Raw genomic sequence first — 18,444 nt, 5'->3', positions numbered from 1 at the left:
GACTGAGAATTAATTTAACAACACATGTTTATCCAGTGGCTCTTGTGAGAAGGGTTGATGATCTCAGTCACTTTGCAGTGACCACATTATAAAATACAGCTCTGAAAGAGAAACTTAGTAAGTTGGTCTCACCAGGAAGGTCAAAAGAGCTGCATGGTGTGAAACATTCTCAGTGAAGTATGGGGCTCCTGTGTGAGATTAGGGCACACTGGCAATGTGGAGTGCAAGTAAACACACTGACATGCACAGTCTGTTGAAGGTACAAAAGGTACTGTGAATCTAGTTCAGCATCAGCACATTTGTATATTTAACAGCGATGAGGTATCACTACAGATGATTTGCTAAATTACTGCAATTCAGTTTCAAAATATTGGCCTAACTCCACTAAAGTAGGTGTTCATAAAATACAGCCAGACAAAGCTTTAGAGATGTTTGCCTGATTCCGCTGTTGTTGAAAAGCCTCAGCTTCACTGGGAGCAAAGTAAAGACTGAGCACTGACCAAAACCTCACCCTGAATAAGAAGACGGTTCTCAAAATATCACATCTACATTTTCATATTTTTGCCTCAATTTACTGATTATACAATGCACCAATTTGTAATGGTTAAGAGAGAAGAATGAATAGTAAGCAAATAGAAGCCGTAAAAGGAATAACCTAGGAGCTGAGACTTCTTATTTATCTTTTTCTTTTTAATTGCAAAGAAAAGAAAAGAAAGTGAAACAGTCCAATAAATAGAGGCCAGCTTCTTTGCTGTAGACTCACACTGGAGGAATTTATATTATAATCATAAGAGCAAGACACCTTTTATTTAAAAATAACTTAACAATTAGAAGGGAATCATGTTCTTCCTCTCATTGCCTTGTTATGCCACAGAAAGGTAGCATTATTTTGTTTTCTCAAACCAGCCACAAGTGAGAATAGAGGAGAAAAGAAAGCAGATGGGAAATGTGTCTGATGTGGTCATTCTGGACACAATTATGTCAATGGGAGTACTCCTGTCCCTGCAGCTTCAGGCTAGCATGGTACTGTAGGTATTCAGAGCCCCAAAGTACTGGTATATATGATTTCTCACCGTCTCAGAGAAGGGGGAGCAACCTGTGTGGTATTCAGAGACAACAGCGTATCTTTCTCCTGCTGTAACAGTCTCCTTAAATGCAGCCACTGGAAGTAAAAGACACAGAGCAGGTGATGAGCATGGCTCCAGAACCAGTTAACTTGGCTCTCCAGGCATAAGGTGAGGACTGAAGCTTAGGCTGAAGATGTTTTCATGGTTTCATGTCCTATTCCTGCCTCTCTGAGCTATTACAGATACCTGCAATGCAGGTGGTTTTCAGGGAGATGTAGCACAGACAGCTATAAACTTGGAGAAGACATAGGTGAAGATGCCACAGAGCCAAGTGGTCATTTCCCTGCACAGATTAAGGGGAAGAGTGAGACACAGAAAAAAGATCTAATTTAGGATAATGTAGAACAGAAATAAGCATAAAGAAAGAAAAGGCTCTGAAAGAAACCTGGTGACACAGTACAATTCTCCAGTTATAAGAACCCCAGGTCTTAGATTTACCTCTGGTTTAGCAGGGGTAAAGGTGAAGAAGGTGCATAATCACAGAACACATACACTCAGGACACTAACGTGACAACAAGGCCCTAGCTGCCACACATGCAGCACTAAGAACAGCAGTGTTAACGTTAAGTATGCACTAAAAAAGAGAAGTGTAGTAGTATATCTACAGCCCATAGCACAACAGTTCACACAATCCCAGGTGCTGAACCTTACAGGAGTAGTACATTCTGATTTCCACCACTGGACAAGGGGAGGCATTTTCCAGCTTTCCCTTCTTGTCAGCTGCATATCTTGAAGAGTATTATTGACTAGGCAACTTGGTATGATAATACAACCCACTATGTCTTATTCTCAGAGGAACAGTGATCTCTGCCTAGTCTACTGCAGTTATTTTGATAACTGCTTTCAGTAAAGACTATTTAGAAGAAAATGTTTGCATTTTGGCAAAAAGATGGTAATAGGGTGGATAATCTCAACTTCTCTTCAGGTGGCTGATTTTTTTTAAAAGCCACTGGAATTGCTTCTTCTAAGCAATAGGATTTTCTCCTTTACCAAAAGGTCTGTTCGTCATTGTCCCTTTAACAGTAGTTACCATTCTACAAAAGGCTGTTAAAATGCAGAAATAGAACTAGGTCATCCTTATGCTGCACGTCAGTGTATGTGCATGGACGTTATTGATCACAGAAATTGCACATAAGAGATTCTTAAAATAACATGGGGGTTGAGATAGAAGCTATTGCAGTTGCCTTTTAAGTCTGAAGGTTCAAAATAGAATAGGAACATTACTGAAATGTTAAAAGGAAAATAAAAGTTTCTGTTGATACAGGATTGCCTATGTCCTAATTGTGGAAAGGTTTTCTCTGTCCTCCTTTTCCCCCATCCTCATATCTTCTTGGCACTTCCTCCAATAGGTTGTGAGGTACATCATCAGTAGGGAAGATCAAGTAACAGGAAGCTGAAGTCACTCAGTGTACTTCTGACTGATCCTTAAGATTATTGAGAACAGTAAAATTAAATGGCATCTGGTAATATTATGATCATCTCCTTTCAAAACTGTCATCTAAAGTAAGATTTTAAAAGTAGGAATAAGTCCCTTCCCCTAATAAATACCTGGGTGATAATTCCAGGAAAAAATGGGCAGATATTCTTTCATTGTTTCTCATGCTAGGTTCTGAAATTCACAATTTGAAGTGCAAAAAGGAAAATATTTTTTTTTTAATTCTTTTTAAATTTTTTTTTTTTAAATTTTCTTTTTTCCTGTCTCTAGTGCCTAAGCATGAAAGTTATTTCACCTCTGCTGAAATTCATCAGTGGCTACACTAGGAACCATTTGAGAGTAAGGAGAATATTGCAAACAAATGATTGGTTTGTGACCAATGTCAAGTACACAGCAAGAGTTACCACCTAAACATGTGTCACACGCTTAGTACAATGCCATGACTAGAAAGATCCATGAACACTGGAAGCTGACAAGGTTTCCAAAGCCTCTTAAGTCATACAGGGGCTTAAGGATGTTTTCTTTCTGGTGAGAACATCAAGCTCTCTTAACAGGATATGTAACTTGTAGTCACACCACCTGTCTGCAAGGTACCATAATAAACTCTTTGCTAGGCTGTATTGTTAGAAATTATTTGCTTTAAAGAAAATGAGATGGACATCTAGCAGCTTTACATTTACTCTTACAAGGTCTAGTCTACTTTGCTTGCATTATTACATTTCAAGTTTCCCTACAGAGGCCTGAAGAAAATTACATGGGCTAAAAATAAGAGTGAAGTTAGAAATATACCATATCTCCCCTCCAAAGATAACATTTTCTTTTTCAAAAGCAGCTATTTGTCTGATGTTCTGTCTCACCTAATTTTTTCCCCTGAAACTCTTGTGCATATATTTGGATACAACAATACTATCTAAATAGAAAATAATTTGACTTTAGCAATTATTGAAATAACGATGTGGAACACATCATAACTAAGCAGCTAAATGTTAAGCTATTATTCTACATACAAGGCCAACTCAAATTACTGTGGCTCATATAAATGCTCACTTATGAAAGTCTTGGTGTTGATTAAAAGAGAACCATATAGGATTCCAGGAGACTTCATTTTTGTTTGATTTTTAGCTATTCAAAGCTAACACCTGAAGATTACAAGAATCAAATCGCCCGTTTTAGAAGATGGTGTCTCAGCACTCACTAAAATAGTTTCAAGCAACTGTCCCAAATTAAGCATCAGAAAAGGAAGGGGTCACACCTGAGAACAGAAAGGCAGATTCAAGAGCACTTAGAAAAAAAATTATAACGTGTTTCTACTCAATGGCCCAGAAGAATTCATCCTGAACACTTACAAAAAGGTCTTGAGTTTTTTAAATGCCACTATCATAAAGAACTCCCCCAACGGATGAAGTTCTGTAAAACTGTCAAAAACAAAGGTGTGTTGTCAAGCCTTAAAAGAGGAGAAAGAACACAATCAAAATAATTTAGCAATAATTTAATTTGGTAATTAAGGGCCAGGGGAGAGGAAGGGAGTAGAAATCAACAGTTAATTCATCAGACTTCTTATAGGATCTAGTCAAAACATGGTAATGAGTAACAACTAATGGAGTTTTGTCAAAAACAAATGGAGCTAAACCTAAACAATTTCCTTTCACAGCAAAGTAACAGGCCATCTGTATGGCGTAAAGCTGTAGATATAAGAAATCTGGATTTTTAATAAGATTTCAGGATCTGTTTCTAGCAGGTAGGTGAAAAATGGTCTAAAAACTGTATTCAGAGAATAATCCACCAATGGCTCATGTTTTGGTTGTTTGGGTTTTTTTTATTTTAATGGAAGGATATACTGAACAGAGTTCTGCAGGGATTTCTTGTTTCTCCAATATTGTGCAATACTTTCATTAATAAGGAGGACAGTGGGACAGAGTCTACCTACACATTAAATTTGTGAACAACACAAAGCTGGAAAGAGTTTCAAAGGCCTCAAAGGACAAATCTGGAATTTGAAAGATCCTAAAAAGCTGGGAAAATGGTGTGAAAAAACAAGGCGTATCCAATTAAATGATACACAAGGTTCTATGTATAAGAACGACCTAAGTGAACACAGGCTAGGAATGAGACATAAAGAGCAGTCTGACATAAAAGGATTTCTGGAATTCAAGGGCTTGAAGGCAGAAATGGATCAACACCACCATGCTGATGCCAGAGAAGAAATGGTATGCTAGGGTGCATAAATAAGTAGGGATCCTGCAAGATATGAGATATATGAGAGGATATGAAATGGCAAGCCTCAAGAGGGATATTTTCAGAAAGGCTGAGTTTCTGAGACAGCTAATGCTTCTCTATGACAAGCCTGAAAGCATTCCTACCTTTTAGCAGTGTAGAGACTTCTGAATGCATGAAATGCTGCAGCATAAGGAATAGTAATCATCTGCTCTCCATATCCCTGGAGAATAAGAGAACTAATGGACTTCAACTGCCTTAAAGGAAATGTAAAACAGAATATAGGACAAGTTCTATAATGGTCAGGATACCACTGGAATAACATTAGAACTGGACCAGATTGTGCAGGGAGGCTGTGGAGTCCCTCAGTGGGGGCTTTTTAAAAACATGAGTAATATCTACTAAGAGTACAGATAATCCTCCCAGAGACGAGCATGGAATAAATGAGGTGATCTCTTGAAAAGCCAGTCATTTGTATTTTCCACGATTCTATGTAACAAGATAACATGCATTGTACTCCGTTATCAGTAAACTGTGCTCTGTGCTATTCCGGAGAGAACAAATTATGGCTATTTCTCTGAGAACAGAGCTCTAATTCTCTCCAACCTTCTGAGTCCTTTCTCTGAGTTTTGTTTACTTTACCCAGACTAACAAAACAAAATGGCATTGACGTTAATAATACTTGCACATGTGGCTCAGAAAGAAGAGATCCTTAACTGGATATTACAGCTTCACTGTAGCACACTGATATATTTTCACCTCTAGAGAGACTCTTCTCCATTGCTGGGTCAGATAGATCAGGACAGAATGCGCCACTGGGATATGCCCAGGTGAGATACATACTTCAGTGTTTCTCCAGCCTCACATTAGCTGGATGATTAGCTATTGAGATTGACCTCAGCCTTTGCTGACTGAAGTAGAATAATGCTGAGCAACTTCCTTCTGACTTTACCTCTACCTTAAATCTTAACTCTTCAATTGCCGTTGCTAACGATCAACATGATTATCCCGTTACACCCACAAGCTATACACAGGGGACCACTCAGTTACTGCTTGGACATACGAGCAAATAACAATGACATGAAGTAGGTAATGTGTTTGCTTTTATAACTTTTATACTGTCTAGTATTTTCCTTCTAATGAGTTGGTATATTGGGACAGCTGACAAACTAGTGGAATGCCTGAAGTGAGGGAATTTTAATCGTATACAAGCTGCATAAAAATTGGCACTTATTAGTCATCAATAACCATTATGGTAACAGAAAACAATAAACAAGGCATATAAACGTTCAGAATAAATATTATGATAGGCACATTGTTGGAAGGAAAGTAATTTCAGTGAAAGACAAAACTGGCAAAATAAAGAATCTGAGCTGGCTGGTACTTCTTAGCAGACTCTTTTTACTTCTGTGAAAAGGTACAAAAGTGTTTGATTTGTGGAACAATTCATGCCTTATGGGAAAAGAACATTCTGCTGGGCAAAAAAAAAATCTGTTGTGTAAGTCAAATTTGCTGAATTTCTCTTTTCTTAATTTGCATAGCTAAGGATATTTGCAGTGCTCAAAGTGGTGGGTTTAATTAATTTCTCAACTCTGTTACTTGAGGCAAAAAGAGATGAAGAAAACCAGAAATGTGGGTGGGAGTGAGAACACAGCACTGCTCCCTGCCCTCCTGCAAGTCAAGCACTGGAAATTGACACGAAAGCAGGGTCTTGGTATCTCAAGAGTTCATCTGCTTATTACCATCTTAGAGGTTATAATCCTCCTTGTTTGTGAAGCCACAACAAGTTGCTCCAGAGATTACAATGTCTCAAATCCTATCAGAGGATTATAAGTCTGTCAGGTTGTGAGTAATTATGAAGGAAAAGCAGACTTTCAGAGGACACAAATAACCTTCATAAAAGGAGATGTGGTGTCACAGCATAAAAGTCTACATGAAAAATCAGCTTCAGACTGTAGCACTTGTGCAAAGCAAGAGCCCAGAAAATACTGAAAACATGTGAGCGTAATAGTACAGCACAGAGCCCAAGGGAGATGGAAAGCAGAAGAGAGGCTTCCAGCCAGTTTAGTCACAAGGCCAGTGATATCCCACCCTCCCACCCTCTTGGATGGCAGTAAAACAGCCAACTGATTCCACAGAACTCTGCTCCTACACACTTGGAGTCTAACCAGAAACAAGGAACCAAAACCTGAAACATGACAAAGACCCCATTTCCTAAATGACTGCAACCACAGAGAATTGACCTCACAGCATCAGAGACTTCATCTAGAAGACAGCAGGGAAGTTCAATCACCAGGTCTTGAATTTAACTGATACACAAAGATGCTGCTGTCTCTTCCCGTTTTGTAACCTGAACAGAGTTCCAAAGAACTCACAAGCATAAGATTCCTATATGTGTATTCCCATGGATTTAAACATAAACTGGCAGCATCACATTAGTAAGAAAAGGGTCCTTTTACAGGAACATTGTGTATACTTTTCTGGCTGGACTCAGATGGCAGAGGACTCCCACACCTCTTTTGCCACAGTACTACCAATCTTCCTGCACACCAAAGGCAGAGCACTGTGGATTTAGTGACCTGGCTCCTTGACCTTCTTCTCCATGTCCAGATGAGTGACATTATGCTCATGAATCTCCCTGCTGTAATGCTTTCTCATAAATACTGCATCCACAATAACCTTGCTCATCAGTGTCTCAGATTAGATCTGCAAGGTGCTAACAGTTACTGTGCCATCCTATCGAAGGCAATTTTCAACTTGAACTAACAGGAATTTTGGCACTAGTCAGCACTACAAACCCTGCTGATTCATAAACACTTGCAGCAGGGGATACACTTCACTTGCCTGTGCTCCATGCTGTCAGCACAGCCCCAGCACCACTGTGTCATAAGGAGTTTAAGACCTTTTTGAATCTGACTGTGCAATTGAAGAAGTTTCTGCGTCCAGCGTTTTTCTATTTTGGGAAAAAAAGCTTCTCCTCAGAAATCCCCTCAGGATATCTATGTGTGAAAGACCATGTAACCTCTGCCATGGAAGACAGCAACAGACCAAGAGGTTAATCATGTAGGAAGTGAATAGAAAACTTACAGCACTATGTGTCAGTATGCCAAGAGACACTTGTATTCAGTGACATGATGGAGAATAAAGAGTACAGCATGTAGCATGGGACTACCTCCTACAATTGCTTGATAGGACAGGGGAAGGCACAAGACAGTATGTCTGATGACAGGCATTTACACTGTAAACTGTCACTTCCATTAAACAGAAACATTTTTTTTTTTTCTGGATGAAATGCCATCCTACTCATCTCAGATCCTTTTTGTGACGGTGATTAGACGGGTAGGTTGTCTGTGTTACAACAATGTTTTTGTGATACGATGCAGAGACAGAACAGATAACTGGCTAGCATAAACTGCCATGAAAAAAACTGTATTGTCTCAGAGCTATCACATTTAGGGAAAACATGACTACTCACATGACTTGGGCATCACTGTTGAGAGAACAAAAAAGTCTGCATAGCATAAAGGACAGACTTGTAGGTATGACTTACAATACCATTATATACAGAATAACATGACTCCATGTGTTACTGAGGGTGGAACCTCATCTCAGAAACTGCATTGCAAGGGTACAAGTGTTGAGAAGTGGCCACAGTAAGATCAAAGCTTGGAAAGACCATCAGGTGAAGAAAGATTGAAAGAAGTGAAATTATGTACTTCAGAAAAGAGACAAGTATTTGAAAAGTAGGGGGAAAAAAACCCTATATAAAATAATTAACATTACAGAAGCTAGAATACAAGCATCTGTTCTTGCTAAAGTACCGAATCAGTTACATTGCAAGGCAGAGAAATTCAGATTCGATGATAGGAATACTTTTTCAGCATAGGACTTGTACTAGTCTGGGGGAAATGCTGCTGGGGAGTGCCATTAACATACCAAGAGCTGAAATTTCATTTTATGATTATGTGGAGAACAAGACCATGCACATTTGTGACAATTAATAAAGCAAACCAAAGAGTTTAAGAAGATTGCTGTTTTGGGACATAACCCCTAGTGTAAGGTGTAACCGCACTCCTTTCAAAGAAAGAGTTGCATATAAATACCAGTGGGGCTCTTGCACCTTCCTGTCACACATCTAATACAGGAGGGACCACACATATTAGTGTATGTTTGTATGTGCACTAACAGTGCATTACCTAGTTGGTGTGTGTCCTGGGTTCAGCAGCAACAGTCATTTTTTATCCATCTTAGTAGCTGGTGCAGTGCTGTGTTTTTGACTTTCAGCCTGAGAACAGCACTGATAACACCGATGTTTTTAGTTGCTGCTCAGTAATGTTTACTCTGACCAAGGACTTTCTGAGCCTCATGCTCTGCCAGGGCGGAGGGAAGCTGGGAGGAAGCAGAGACAGGACACCTGACCTAAACTAGCCAAAGAGGTATTCCATACCACAGCATGTCATGCCCAGGATGTAGAACTGGGGGCAGTTACACAGAAGGGCTAGATCACTAGGTTAGGCTGGATATTGGTTGGTGGGTTGTGAGCGGCTGTATTCTCTTCCCTTGTTATCTTGCTTATCATTATTATTATCGGTGGCAGCGGTAGTGGTTTGTGTTATACCTTAGTTACTGGACTGTTCTTATCTCAACTTGTGGGGGTTACGTTCTTTCCATTCTCCTCCCCATTCATCTGGGAGTGGGGGGAGGAAGGGGGAGAGGGAAGTGAGAGAGCAGCTGTGTGGTTCTGAGTTACCGTCTGGTCTTAAACCAAGACAGTGTGCCATCTAATTCTGATACACTAGCTGTTGCCTGGCATACCCTTGTATACTCCTGCATGCAATGATGTTCTGGATATAAGTATCATTTAAAGACACAACATTTAATACAAAACTGAAGGGGACAAAGAATCTAAATAAAAAGACGACAATGGCAATTGAGTACCTACAAAGACAGAAAAAACTCAGAGAGGGTCAGTTCAACTCCATAGGGACAACTACAGACAAGCAAAAGCAAGTATATAGACCAAGGATTTGAGTTTCAGATCAACATGAGCCTCAGTCCCATTAATGCAGAACAGTCTTATTATCAAGGAGGAAAGGATCTGAAAGGAACTGGTTTACAGGCATAAGCTAGTTGTTAAAATCTGACAGCTTTCATCACATCCGGGATTTTTCAGAAATGGTATAAGCAGTTTCTGTTGGTAAGGTTTGTAGGAATACGAGCATGGGTTTTCAATGATGGATAGACTATGCAGCAGGGACAATAGTGATAGGACAAGGGGTAATGGGTTCAGACTTAAGCAGGGGAAGTTTAGATTGGATATAAGGAAGAAATTCTTTACTGTTAGGGTGGTGAGGCACTGGAATGGGTTGCCCAGGGAGGTTGTGAATGCTCCATCCCTGGCGGTGTTCAAGGCCAGGTTAGACAGAGTCTTGGGTGGCCTGGTTTAATGTGAGGTGTCCCTGTCCATGGCAGGGGGGTTGGAACCTGATGATCTTAAGGTGCTTTCCAACACTAACTATTCTATAATTCTATGATTCTATGTACTAGTCTTATAATTAAATATAATACACTCAAAACAAAGATGCATTTTGGTGGCAGTGCAGTTACGGATGGGAAGGGAGTAATTTTGTACTGGTATTCTCTAATCACTCACACTCTCAGTTTTCCTGTTATTTTCAGTTTTAGTTAGTTCAGGCCATAGTTTTTTCTCTTGAGATTCTGAAAATGCTCAGCTATTATTATATTTTGCTTTGAATTTTCCCCTTTCCCCCCTTGACTTCCAGTGTTCTTTTGTCTGTCTTGTTCTTATTGCTTTTGTATGCATGTCTGCAGGTGGCTTTTATAGCAAAATCTCACTCTGCATTCCTGCCCATCCCCACCCCCTCCTGTTTTGTTACTGCATCACCTGTCTCATTGTTCTTTTCCTCATGCCTATAGCTGCTCATTTACTAATAGATTCCATTCTGTGCCTATGGAGTCTTTTCATTCTCCCCGTCTTCAAGCACCAAATCACTGACTCCATTATCACAGAAATGAGTGAATTTTCAGGCCACTACAGAAGAGGTTTCTCACTCCCGAGTCTGAAGAGGAAGAGAATAGGATCTGAGCTTAAAGGATATTCATGACAGGTTGTTGGTTCATAGTGAACAAGCTTATTATTGCTAGCAGCCTACTGACATATCTTCCTCTAACCCCAAGTATTTCCCATAACCCTGGCAGCTCCTTGACAAGGATAATCAAACAAGGTGAGCAGCACAATATATTCTGCTAACAGTGCAGAAAACAGAACAAACAAAAAGTTTTGGGACTCTTGCCTTGTCTTACCACGTTCATACACAAGGTATGTCAGATGTTTTCATCTTTAGTTCCTATTTGTATTTAATAATTGCTGAGATGCTCATTCCTTGATTTCTGACTGAAGAGAGTAAATTAGATATAACATCATCTTAATTGGATAGAGTGTAGCATAACTACAGCAACCAACTACATTATTGTTGTCGCTGTGATACACACCAAAGTAACTCCACAATTCACAATCAAGGAGAGGGGGAAGCACTCCAAAAAAAAAAAAAAAAAAAGAAAAATCATTTTCACTTAAAAAATGCAGTAAGCTGTTACCTGTGACATCTGTATACAAGTTCCAATTGCACAGGCTGAGAAATAGATCAAGATAACACAGAGATATGGTAATGATCAGTCTTCATCAACTACTAGAACTGCGATCAGAAGCCGATGCCTGAGCCATTTAGAAGGCTGTGTCTGTCTCATTTCTGCCCAGCAGGCATCTAGCTTTTGTCGGGTGAGCTTTTTTAAAATCCTATTTTGGATCTGGTAGTTGGAAGACAGAAAGCAAACCACTAATACTTTGTCCAGAATGACTCCTCAAATCCTTGGGAGGGTAGGAAGCAGCCTGGCATCCTATTTCTTTGCTTCAGCAGAAAATAAGAAAGGTTGTAAATACTGCGGGATTTTGACAGTAACACCAGTGCCAATCCAGTCTGTTTCTGCTAGAAGCTGTGGCGCAAACAGTTTGTTGACCCTCTGCAATGTTTATATTCTCTGTCTTTTAAAAAATAAATACATAAATTGGCAGTGGCACCTTGCAGCTGGTTATATTGAATACTGTGCTGGACAATGTGCCGGTGACAGGTTGCCAAAAGTACTGTATCAGCACAGCCACAGCTTTCAGTTTAAAGTTGCTCCCACTCAGTGAAGCCAGCTATTTGCAAACAGCAATCACAGAGTATCTTGTTTAGAAGTATAAAATACCTTACTTGACACTAGAGGTCAGTGATAAAGCTAGTACGGATTTTTCTCGGTAAACTTTCTTCCAATTGAAACCACTCCCTTGTATCCCAAAATGCTTTAAATAATCCAATAGACTACTAATTTCTCCCCAAAATTTAACATTTATTTTTATCCAATTTCAGAAAAAAAGTCAAATTCTCAAATTGGAAAATCTCGAATTTCACAGAGAGTTCTTGAGTAGCCGTTTTAGACAAATTTATTTTCTGAGAGAATTCCTATTCAGTATTGCTGAGACCGAACCACTATTTACAAATATAACCAAACGCTAATAAGGCCAATGCCTTTTATAGTTACAAATGTAGATTGCCACAGAGTATGAAAGTCCTGTTTTAAACCTCTTTGTTGCTCACAGCCAAGATTGGACTCTTCCCAGGGTTTAGACTTACACTCCCCATCCCCGTGTGCACTGCAGGATTTGCATTATACCACTGTACTTCAATCATGAGCATTTCCAAAATAGCATCCAAATATAGGTGAATTTACCCATCATCACTACATTAACTACGTGCGGAAAAAACAACATCCTTACATTTTCCTTACATTTTCCATTCGGAATTCTCCCCAAAAGTCCCATTTGCTCACTTACCTCTAGAAAACCAAAGCTAAGGAATCAGATCACACAGTTCAGTGAGCTTGCAAACAAATGCAACATTCACCAGTTACAGTCAGTTAGACTAAAACTTGTTATGATTCAGATTTAGGCAAATGTATGTATCAGGCTGAGATTTTCTTTTTAGGCCCTAGGAGTCTGTTCCAATGGGATTCTCTTTATAAAGAGGAACTGTTTTTCAATAAAGTTCAGTGCACTTTGCTAGAGTAAATAGTGTTTTGTTTCATTAAATCTCATGATTCGGTCTAAACTGTGCTGAATAATGATGTTAAAACCCTAAGACTGGTTTATTTTTTCTTAATGCTTGTTTGTTTTCTTTAATACAGATGCACCACAGATGAATAATGTCATGCCAACATCTCCTCTCCTTCCTCAGATGGCACATCAACATTCATATCCCAGCCTGGGACAGATCACAAACCCATATGAGCAACAGCCCCCAGGCAAAGAGCTTAACAAGTACGCCTCTCTAAAAGCAGTTGGTAAGTAAGCAACATGATGCATGACTTCTCCTTCAGAGCAGCATGTTGTATTTGCTGTTGTCAGCTGACATTTTGCTTCAAAGTGAAAAACAAAGTCTTGCTTATCTAGACTAATTCCTGACAGAATTTCATATAGAATACCATGTTAGTTAGAAGTGTAAGAAAATTACATGTAAGTATTGGTGATCACATGCAGGTAGTTAGAAATGCATCCAAAACACTTCCACACCTACTGTACACGATTCATCAGTAGGTTTCACCTGGTACATGCACAGTGTTAAGTTTGATTTCTTTATGCCCTGAACATACCTCCCTATGCATTTCAGTATGTATTTTCTATACCTAACTCAACAAACGAGAGAGAAAAACATCGGATGTGTTGCAAATGTAAAGCATATAATTTAGACACCTGCTAAATACTTTCCAAAAGAGAAGGTACTTGTACGTTTCTGAAGCAAGAGCTTTCCCATTTTCTGCAAGATGTGCATTAGTAGGTCACTGGAGGAATGGTCTGAGGCCGCATGATTTCAAACAAGTAGTGCATCAGAAAATTCCTAATAAAGATCACAGTGTGATCAGGCTATTGCCTGCAATTGATTAATATCATACTATGATTTTAAATAAAGAGGGGAAGATCCTCAAAGAAAGAGTTACGGGGGGGAAAGGACAATGGTGGGGAAAAATGCATATTGGAAGCATAAGTTGGTAATACATTTCAGTAGCTGTAAATACCTGCTCACATCCTATGAAGACAGAAAGCCTTTATCACCTTACGTTTCAGGCCCTTCTAGGCAAAACTAATTTAAAAACTGGGGGGGGGGGAGGGGTGGGTGTATTCATATCTTCTCACTAACCCTTGCTCAGCTTACATATATGGATGTTAATATCATTCCCCCTGAATTTAGAGCACCATCACACTGCCTATTTCCAGACGGAGCTATTTAGCTCAGAAAAAACTCAGAATAGGTGAGAACATTCTGACTTAGGAATATAGTATTCATCATGCTGGAAAAAAATTCCATCACAAGAAGGGGGCCTATAGGGATGCTAGGGAGAGACTCTTCACTAGGGACTGTAGTGATAAGACAAGGGGTAATGGGTTAAAACTTAAACAGGGGAAGTTTAGGTTGGATGTAAGGATGAAATTCTTTCCTGTTAGGGTGGTGAGGCACTGGAATAGGTTGCCCAGGGAGGTTGTGAATGCTCCATCCCTGGGCAGTGTTCAAGGCCAGGTTGGATGAGGCCTTGGGTGAGATGGTTTAGTGCGAGCTGTCCCTGCCCATGGCAGGGGGGTTGGAACTTGATGATCTTAAGGTCCTTTCCAACCCTAACTATTCTATGATTCTATGATTCTATGACATTCCTTTATGTGAACTTCAGGATAGTACACCTCTAACAAAATGTATGTTGAAGCCCCATCTCAAATAGTTTGGCTTTGCTTTATCTTGCTGGCTTTGATTGTTGCAAGTAGCATTTTTAAATCTGTTTGTAAAAGACAAGGGTTAATTTTGCTGAATTCTGAGTTCAGACAGAGTAGATTTATAATTCATTCTTCGAAAGGTGATACTGTGTAATGATGTGGTGATTGTCACAGATTTATGCACTGATATCAGCCTTCGTTTTCAGGTGTCAATTTAGGTCAAGCCAGTCATCAAAGCTAAAAGGTACTTAAGAATAATAAAATGAGAGATGAAACACTTAAAAGAACCTTCTGTCATCTGCCCAAGAACTACTGAATGTAGTTGGGTTTTTTTAATTATTAAATTAGAATGTAGGTATTTCTTGGGTGTCTGAGTACAAGTTCTTTAAGCAGCTAGATTATAACCATGCGCTTAAATCAACCTTAAAAGACTGTGCACTTCAACTCCAGAAGTTGTGTAAAGCCTCTCAGAATCTTAAACTAAATTAAACATAACTTGCAGGGACATTTTCTTCCAGGAAGACTGTACCATCTTCCCATACTTTCCCCCTATCCTTCCTTTCTGCTCCCTCCTGCTCCCCTTCCCCCCTCCCGGAGCTTTCAGCAGAAAACAGCAGAGATTTTGAAACTGTGATACACTCACCCCTTCTGTCTGGAGTACGAGTTAAATATGCTCAGTTTATAACCACTTTCAGAATCTGAAGGCCATGATTTCTCCTAAGGGATGCTTCTTGAGTACATTGCAAGATCACAAAGAGGTTTTTCTATAATGCAAGCCAGGTTTGGGTTTGTGACCACACCGACATCAAGTTACCAGACCACACATTGCGAAGTTCAGATTGGCTTTATGAGACCTGTGAGAGAAAATAGCAACCAGCCTATATCAGGCATATTAATACAGTTTTAACCTGACAACATCTTTTGAACAGACATAGACTGAGTTCACCCTGACCTGGTATTCATGGCACAGGGCAATTGCATTTTTCAGATGCTAAGTTTGAGTTGCATTTACTCATCCCCACAGCAGGTTAATGAATGAGTGTAGTCCATTTTCCTTTGCATTCATTGATAATGGCTTGAGGATGGATTCATTTGTCACAACAGAAATGTAATAAAAGATGTGTTCTATATTCCTCCATGTGTTTGAGACAAATAATATGCGTTTAAGTGCCTCTTACACTGCATGATCCCATTGGTTGGGTGTAGTCCACTTAATTCTCTTCTTTAAGGGGAAGGAGAGAGTGGAGGAGGAAGCATTCCTATTGCTTTGTAGCAACTATAGCTATAGTACATTAATATCACTCATTATATTGTGTCCATGAGTAGCAAGAAGTTTAGATAACTGAAAAAGGGATGCTTTACCAGAGGCAGTATTAAATTAAATTCCACACAGCTGCCTTCTTCTGGATTACAGATGTCCTACAATTTTGTTTCTCTAATTTTAGAAGTGAGCTACTCATCCCTCAGTGACTGGGTCCTGTGAAAATTCAGTTCATAGAAGAAGCAAGTCACAGTGATCTTGATCATGTTCAGGATCTGTATTAAATTCAGCACCTAGGACTCAAGCACTTGTGAAAAAAAGAGACACAATGCCATTGCTACTAATTTGCATTGAAGCAAACGTATTAATTTGCATTTGTACTGAAAGAGAATGACCAATACCTTGGTACAGACACCAAGTTGACCCCTAGGAAGCTATTTTAAAGCTACACCCTAGGCTCTAAATCATAAAGCCGAGCAGAGTGCAATTTGAAGTAGGCCTGTTCATGCATGTATGCAATGCAGCGTGTGCATTGAGAGTGTCTGATTCAGCACAACAGGGGAGAACAGAGTTAAAAAGGCCAATGTGGTTTTATTTTATTTAAAAAGCAAAATATTTTTATGTGAACTAGTTCAAACTGCACAGCAAAACCCTTACTCAGTGGAAGAGGATATTTTCCTCGTTACTTGTTAGGAATTTCTGTATTTGTTGCAGCCTTCAGAATTCCTTAAGCACTGACCAGTGGCTACTGACCAAATTCACCTTTTCCTGTTACTGTCTGCTGGCATTTACATGTCTGAATGATTTGATGACATTCTGTGCCTATCTTATATTCTCTCATGAGTGCTTGGAGTACAAAGAAAGTAATGGTGAGGTGAGATTTACTTACTGTTTTCCTTACTGCACCAGAATTTCACTTTCCTTACACATATCTTAACACATAACCAGCAGGGAATAATCAGCAGAAGGTAGAGGACCCCTTGGAAATGAGTCAGAGAAACACTTCTCAAAAGAACAGATAAGCAGTCAATCCATCTGCCAGTATCTCTAGCCTGACTGACAAGTGCACTTTGTTCATCCATTACTTGTCCATTTTTTGAGCCAGAGAATCTTTTATAACAGTGCCAAATTTGTCCCACCAAAGAATGTGCTTTTGCAGTATTTGATTATTTATGTGAAAAGTGCAAAAAGAGTTTTTTCTGCATAAATTATTCTTATTTCCAGTTCATCAACCGTGTTTTTTACTCCATGCTCAAATGGTTATTGCTCACTTAAGCAATCCTGACATGCCTAAAGCTACAAGTGGATGAGGATCTTGTATGTGAACACCTTCATGAAATTCAAGTCCCAGGCCATACAAAGGTAGCTCATCACAAATTTTTATACACATCATTTAGACACATTCAGAAAGCATGAACAATCCCACTTCAAGCTGCACTCTACTAAGCTGTAAAAACTGGAGTCCATCTTGTTGCTTAATAAGAGTTTCCTGGAGCTCAAATGTGCTTCACTGTCCTGCAGTATTAGCTGTATTTATTCAGGGCGATTGTTCTGCAACCCTGGCTCAGCAACAGTTCATTTTCTTTCCTAAGTTTCAAGGAGTGCAAAGCGACCAATGTTCTTTCGGGCCTTTTAATTAAATTTTATTATTTTATTAAATTAATAAAATACCCCAAACCCAACTTCCTAAAGCTGCCAGAGAGGTGCACAAGACATACACATGCATACCGAGAATACAAGTATACTACAGTTTAACACAATTATGTTTTATATTTCTTTCATAAATTTTCTTCTTCCTCTCTCCCTCCATACTCAGACCCTTAGGGAACTGACTGGGCAGGACTTGCGAAGAGATAACTCAGTTTACTGAAACTAAGATCCAGAAAGCCTTCAGTAATACTGGCAGTCCCCTGTGGGATAAAATCAGATCTAATTGATTGGACGTAGTGAACCTAGAAGGAGGATATAATTGTCAGCAGACTCACCATCACAAAGGTGAGACTACAGCACCTAGCATTACTTGAAGCTTCACAATTCTTTGATCCGAAAGGAAATGTTAGACAGTGCTCCAGCTCTGCTTGCAGCTGCAGAACTCCAAAGATTCTGCAAATCTGACCTTCAAAGAATAAATATCCCCTCTTTAGGTCACTGTTTTTAATGTAAAAAATATTGTGGCTGCAAGCGCCACATGGCAACATCTCCCTCCAAAAGGTGAAGCATGTGAGAAAACTGATTTGTCCTTCACATCTACATACACAGAAGGATACAAAGGGGAAGATCATTGTAATGTTAACACTTTGGATCATCTTCCTGTCTGATGTGAAATTTGGTAGTGCCTTCTCTTAAACTTTAGATCTTCAATTTCATAGAAATAAGTGCAACTCTATGCCTATACAAGATTGGTCTCATGAGAATAGAAGTGCCTTCACAACTCCCCCACTAAGAATCTGACACCTATCTCACCAGAAGAGGAGATGCTGTACTGTTCCCTGTTGCGCTCTGAGCTGGAAAGAAATAATGTAGTTAGAAAAATGGAAACACCCAACAGGGAAAAAGTCCTGCCCTTCCATTCACAGGAGTTGAAATA

General features: G+C 39.4%; 1 protein-coding gene across 1 annotated transcript in view; it reads left to right on the top strand.

The window, feature by feature from the left end:
• SHISA9 (shisa family member 9) overlaps positions 1 to 18,444 on the top strand; it is a 187,664-nt gene that overhangs the window by 153,319 nt on the left and 15,901 nt on the right. Inside the window, 1 exon segment of the mRNA XM_061350644.1 lies at positions 13,021 to 13,176. Within this exon segment, the coding sequence (XP_061206628.1) occupies positions 13,021 to 13,176 (156 nt within the window).

This window comes from Neopsephotus bourkii, unplaced genomic scaffold (genome assembly GCF_033783945.1).
Source record: "Neopsephotus bourkii isolate Nb327-2 ecotype Australia unplaced genomic scaffold, CSIRO-AGI_Nbou_v1 NB_533, whole genome shotgun sequence".
NCBI classification, from domain to species: domain Eukaryota; kingdom Metazoa; phylum Chordata; class Aves; order Psittaciformes; family Psittacidae; genus Neopsephotus; species Neopsephotus bourkii.
Note: the sequence above shows the minus strand (reverse complement) of the source record. Positions and strands in the feature narration are given on the sequence as shown.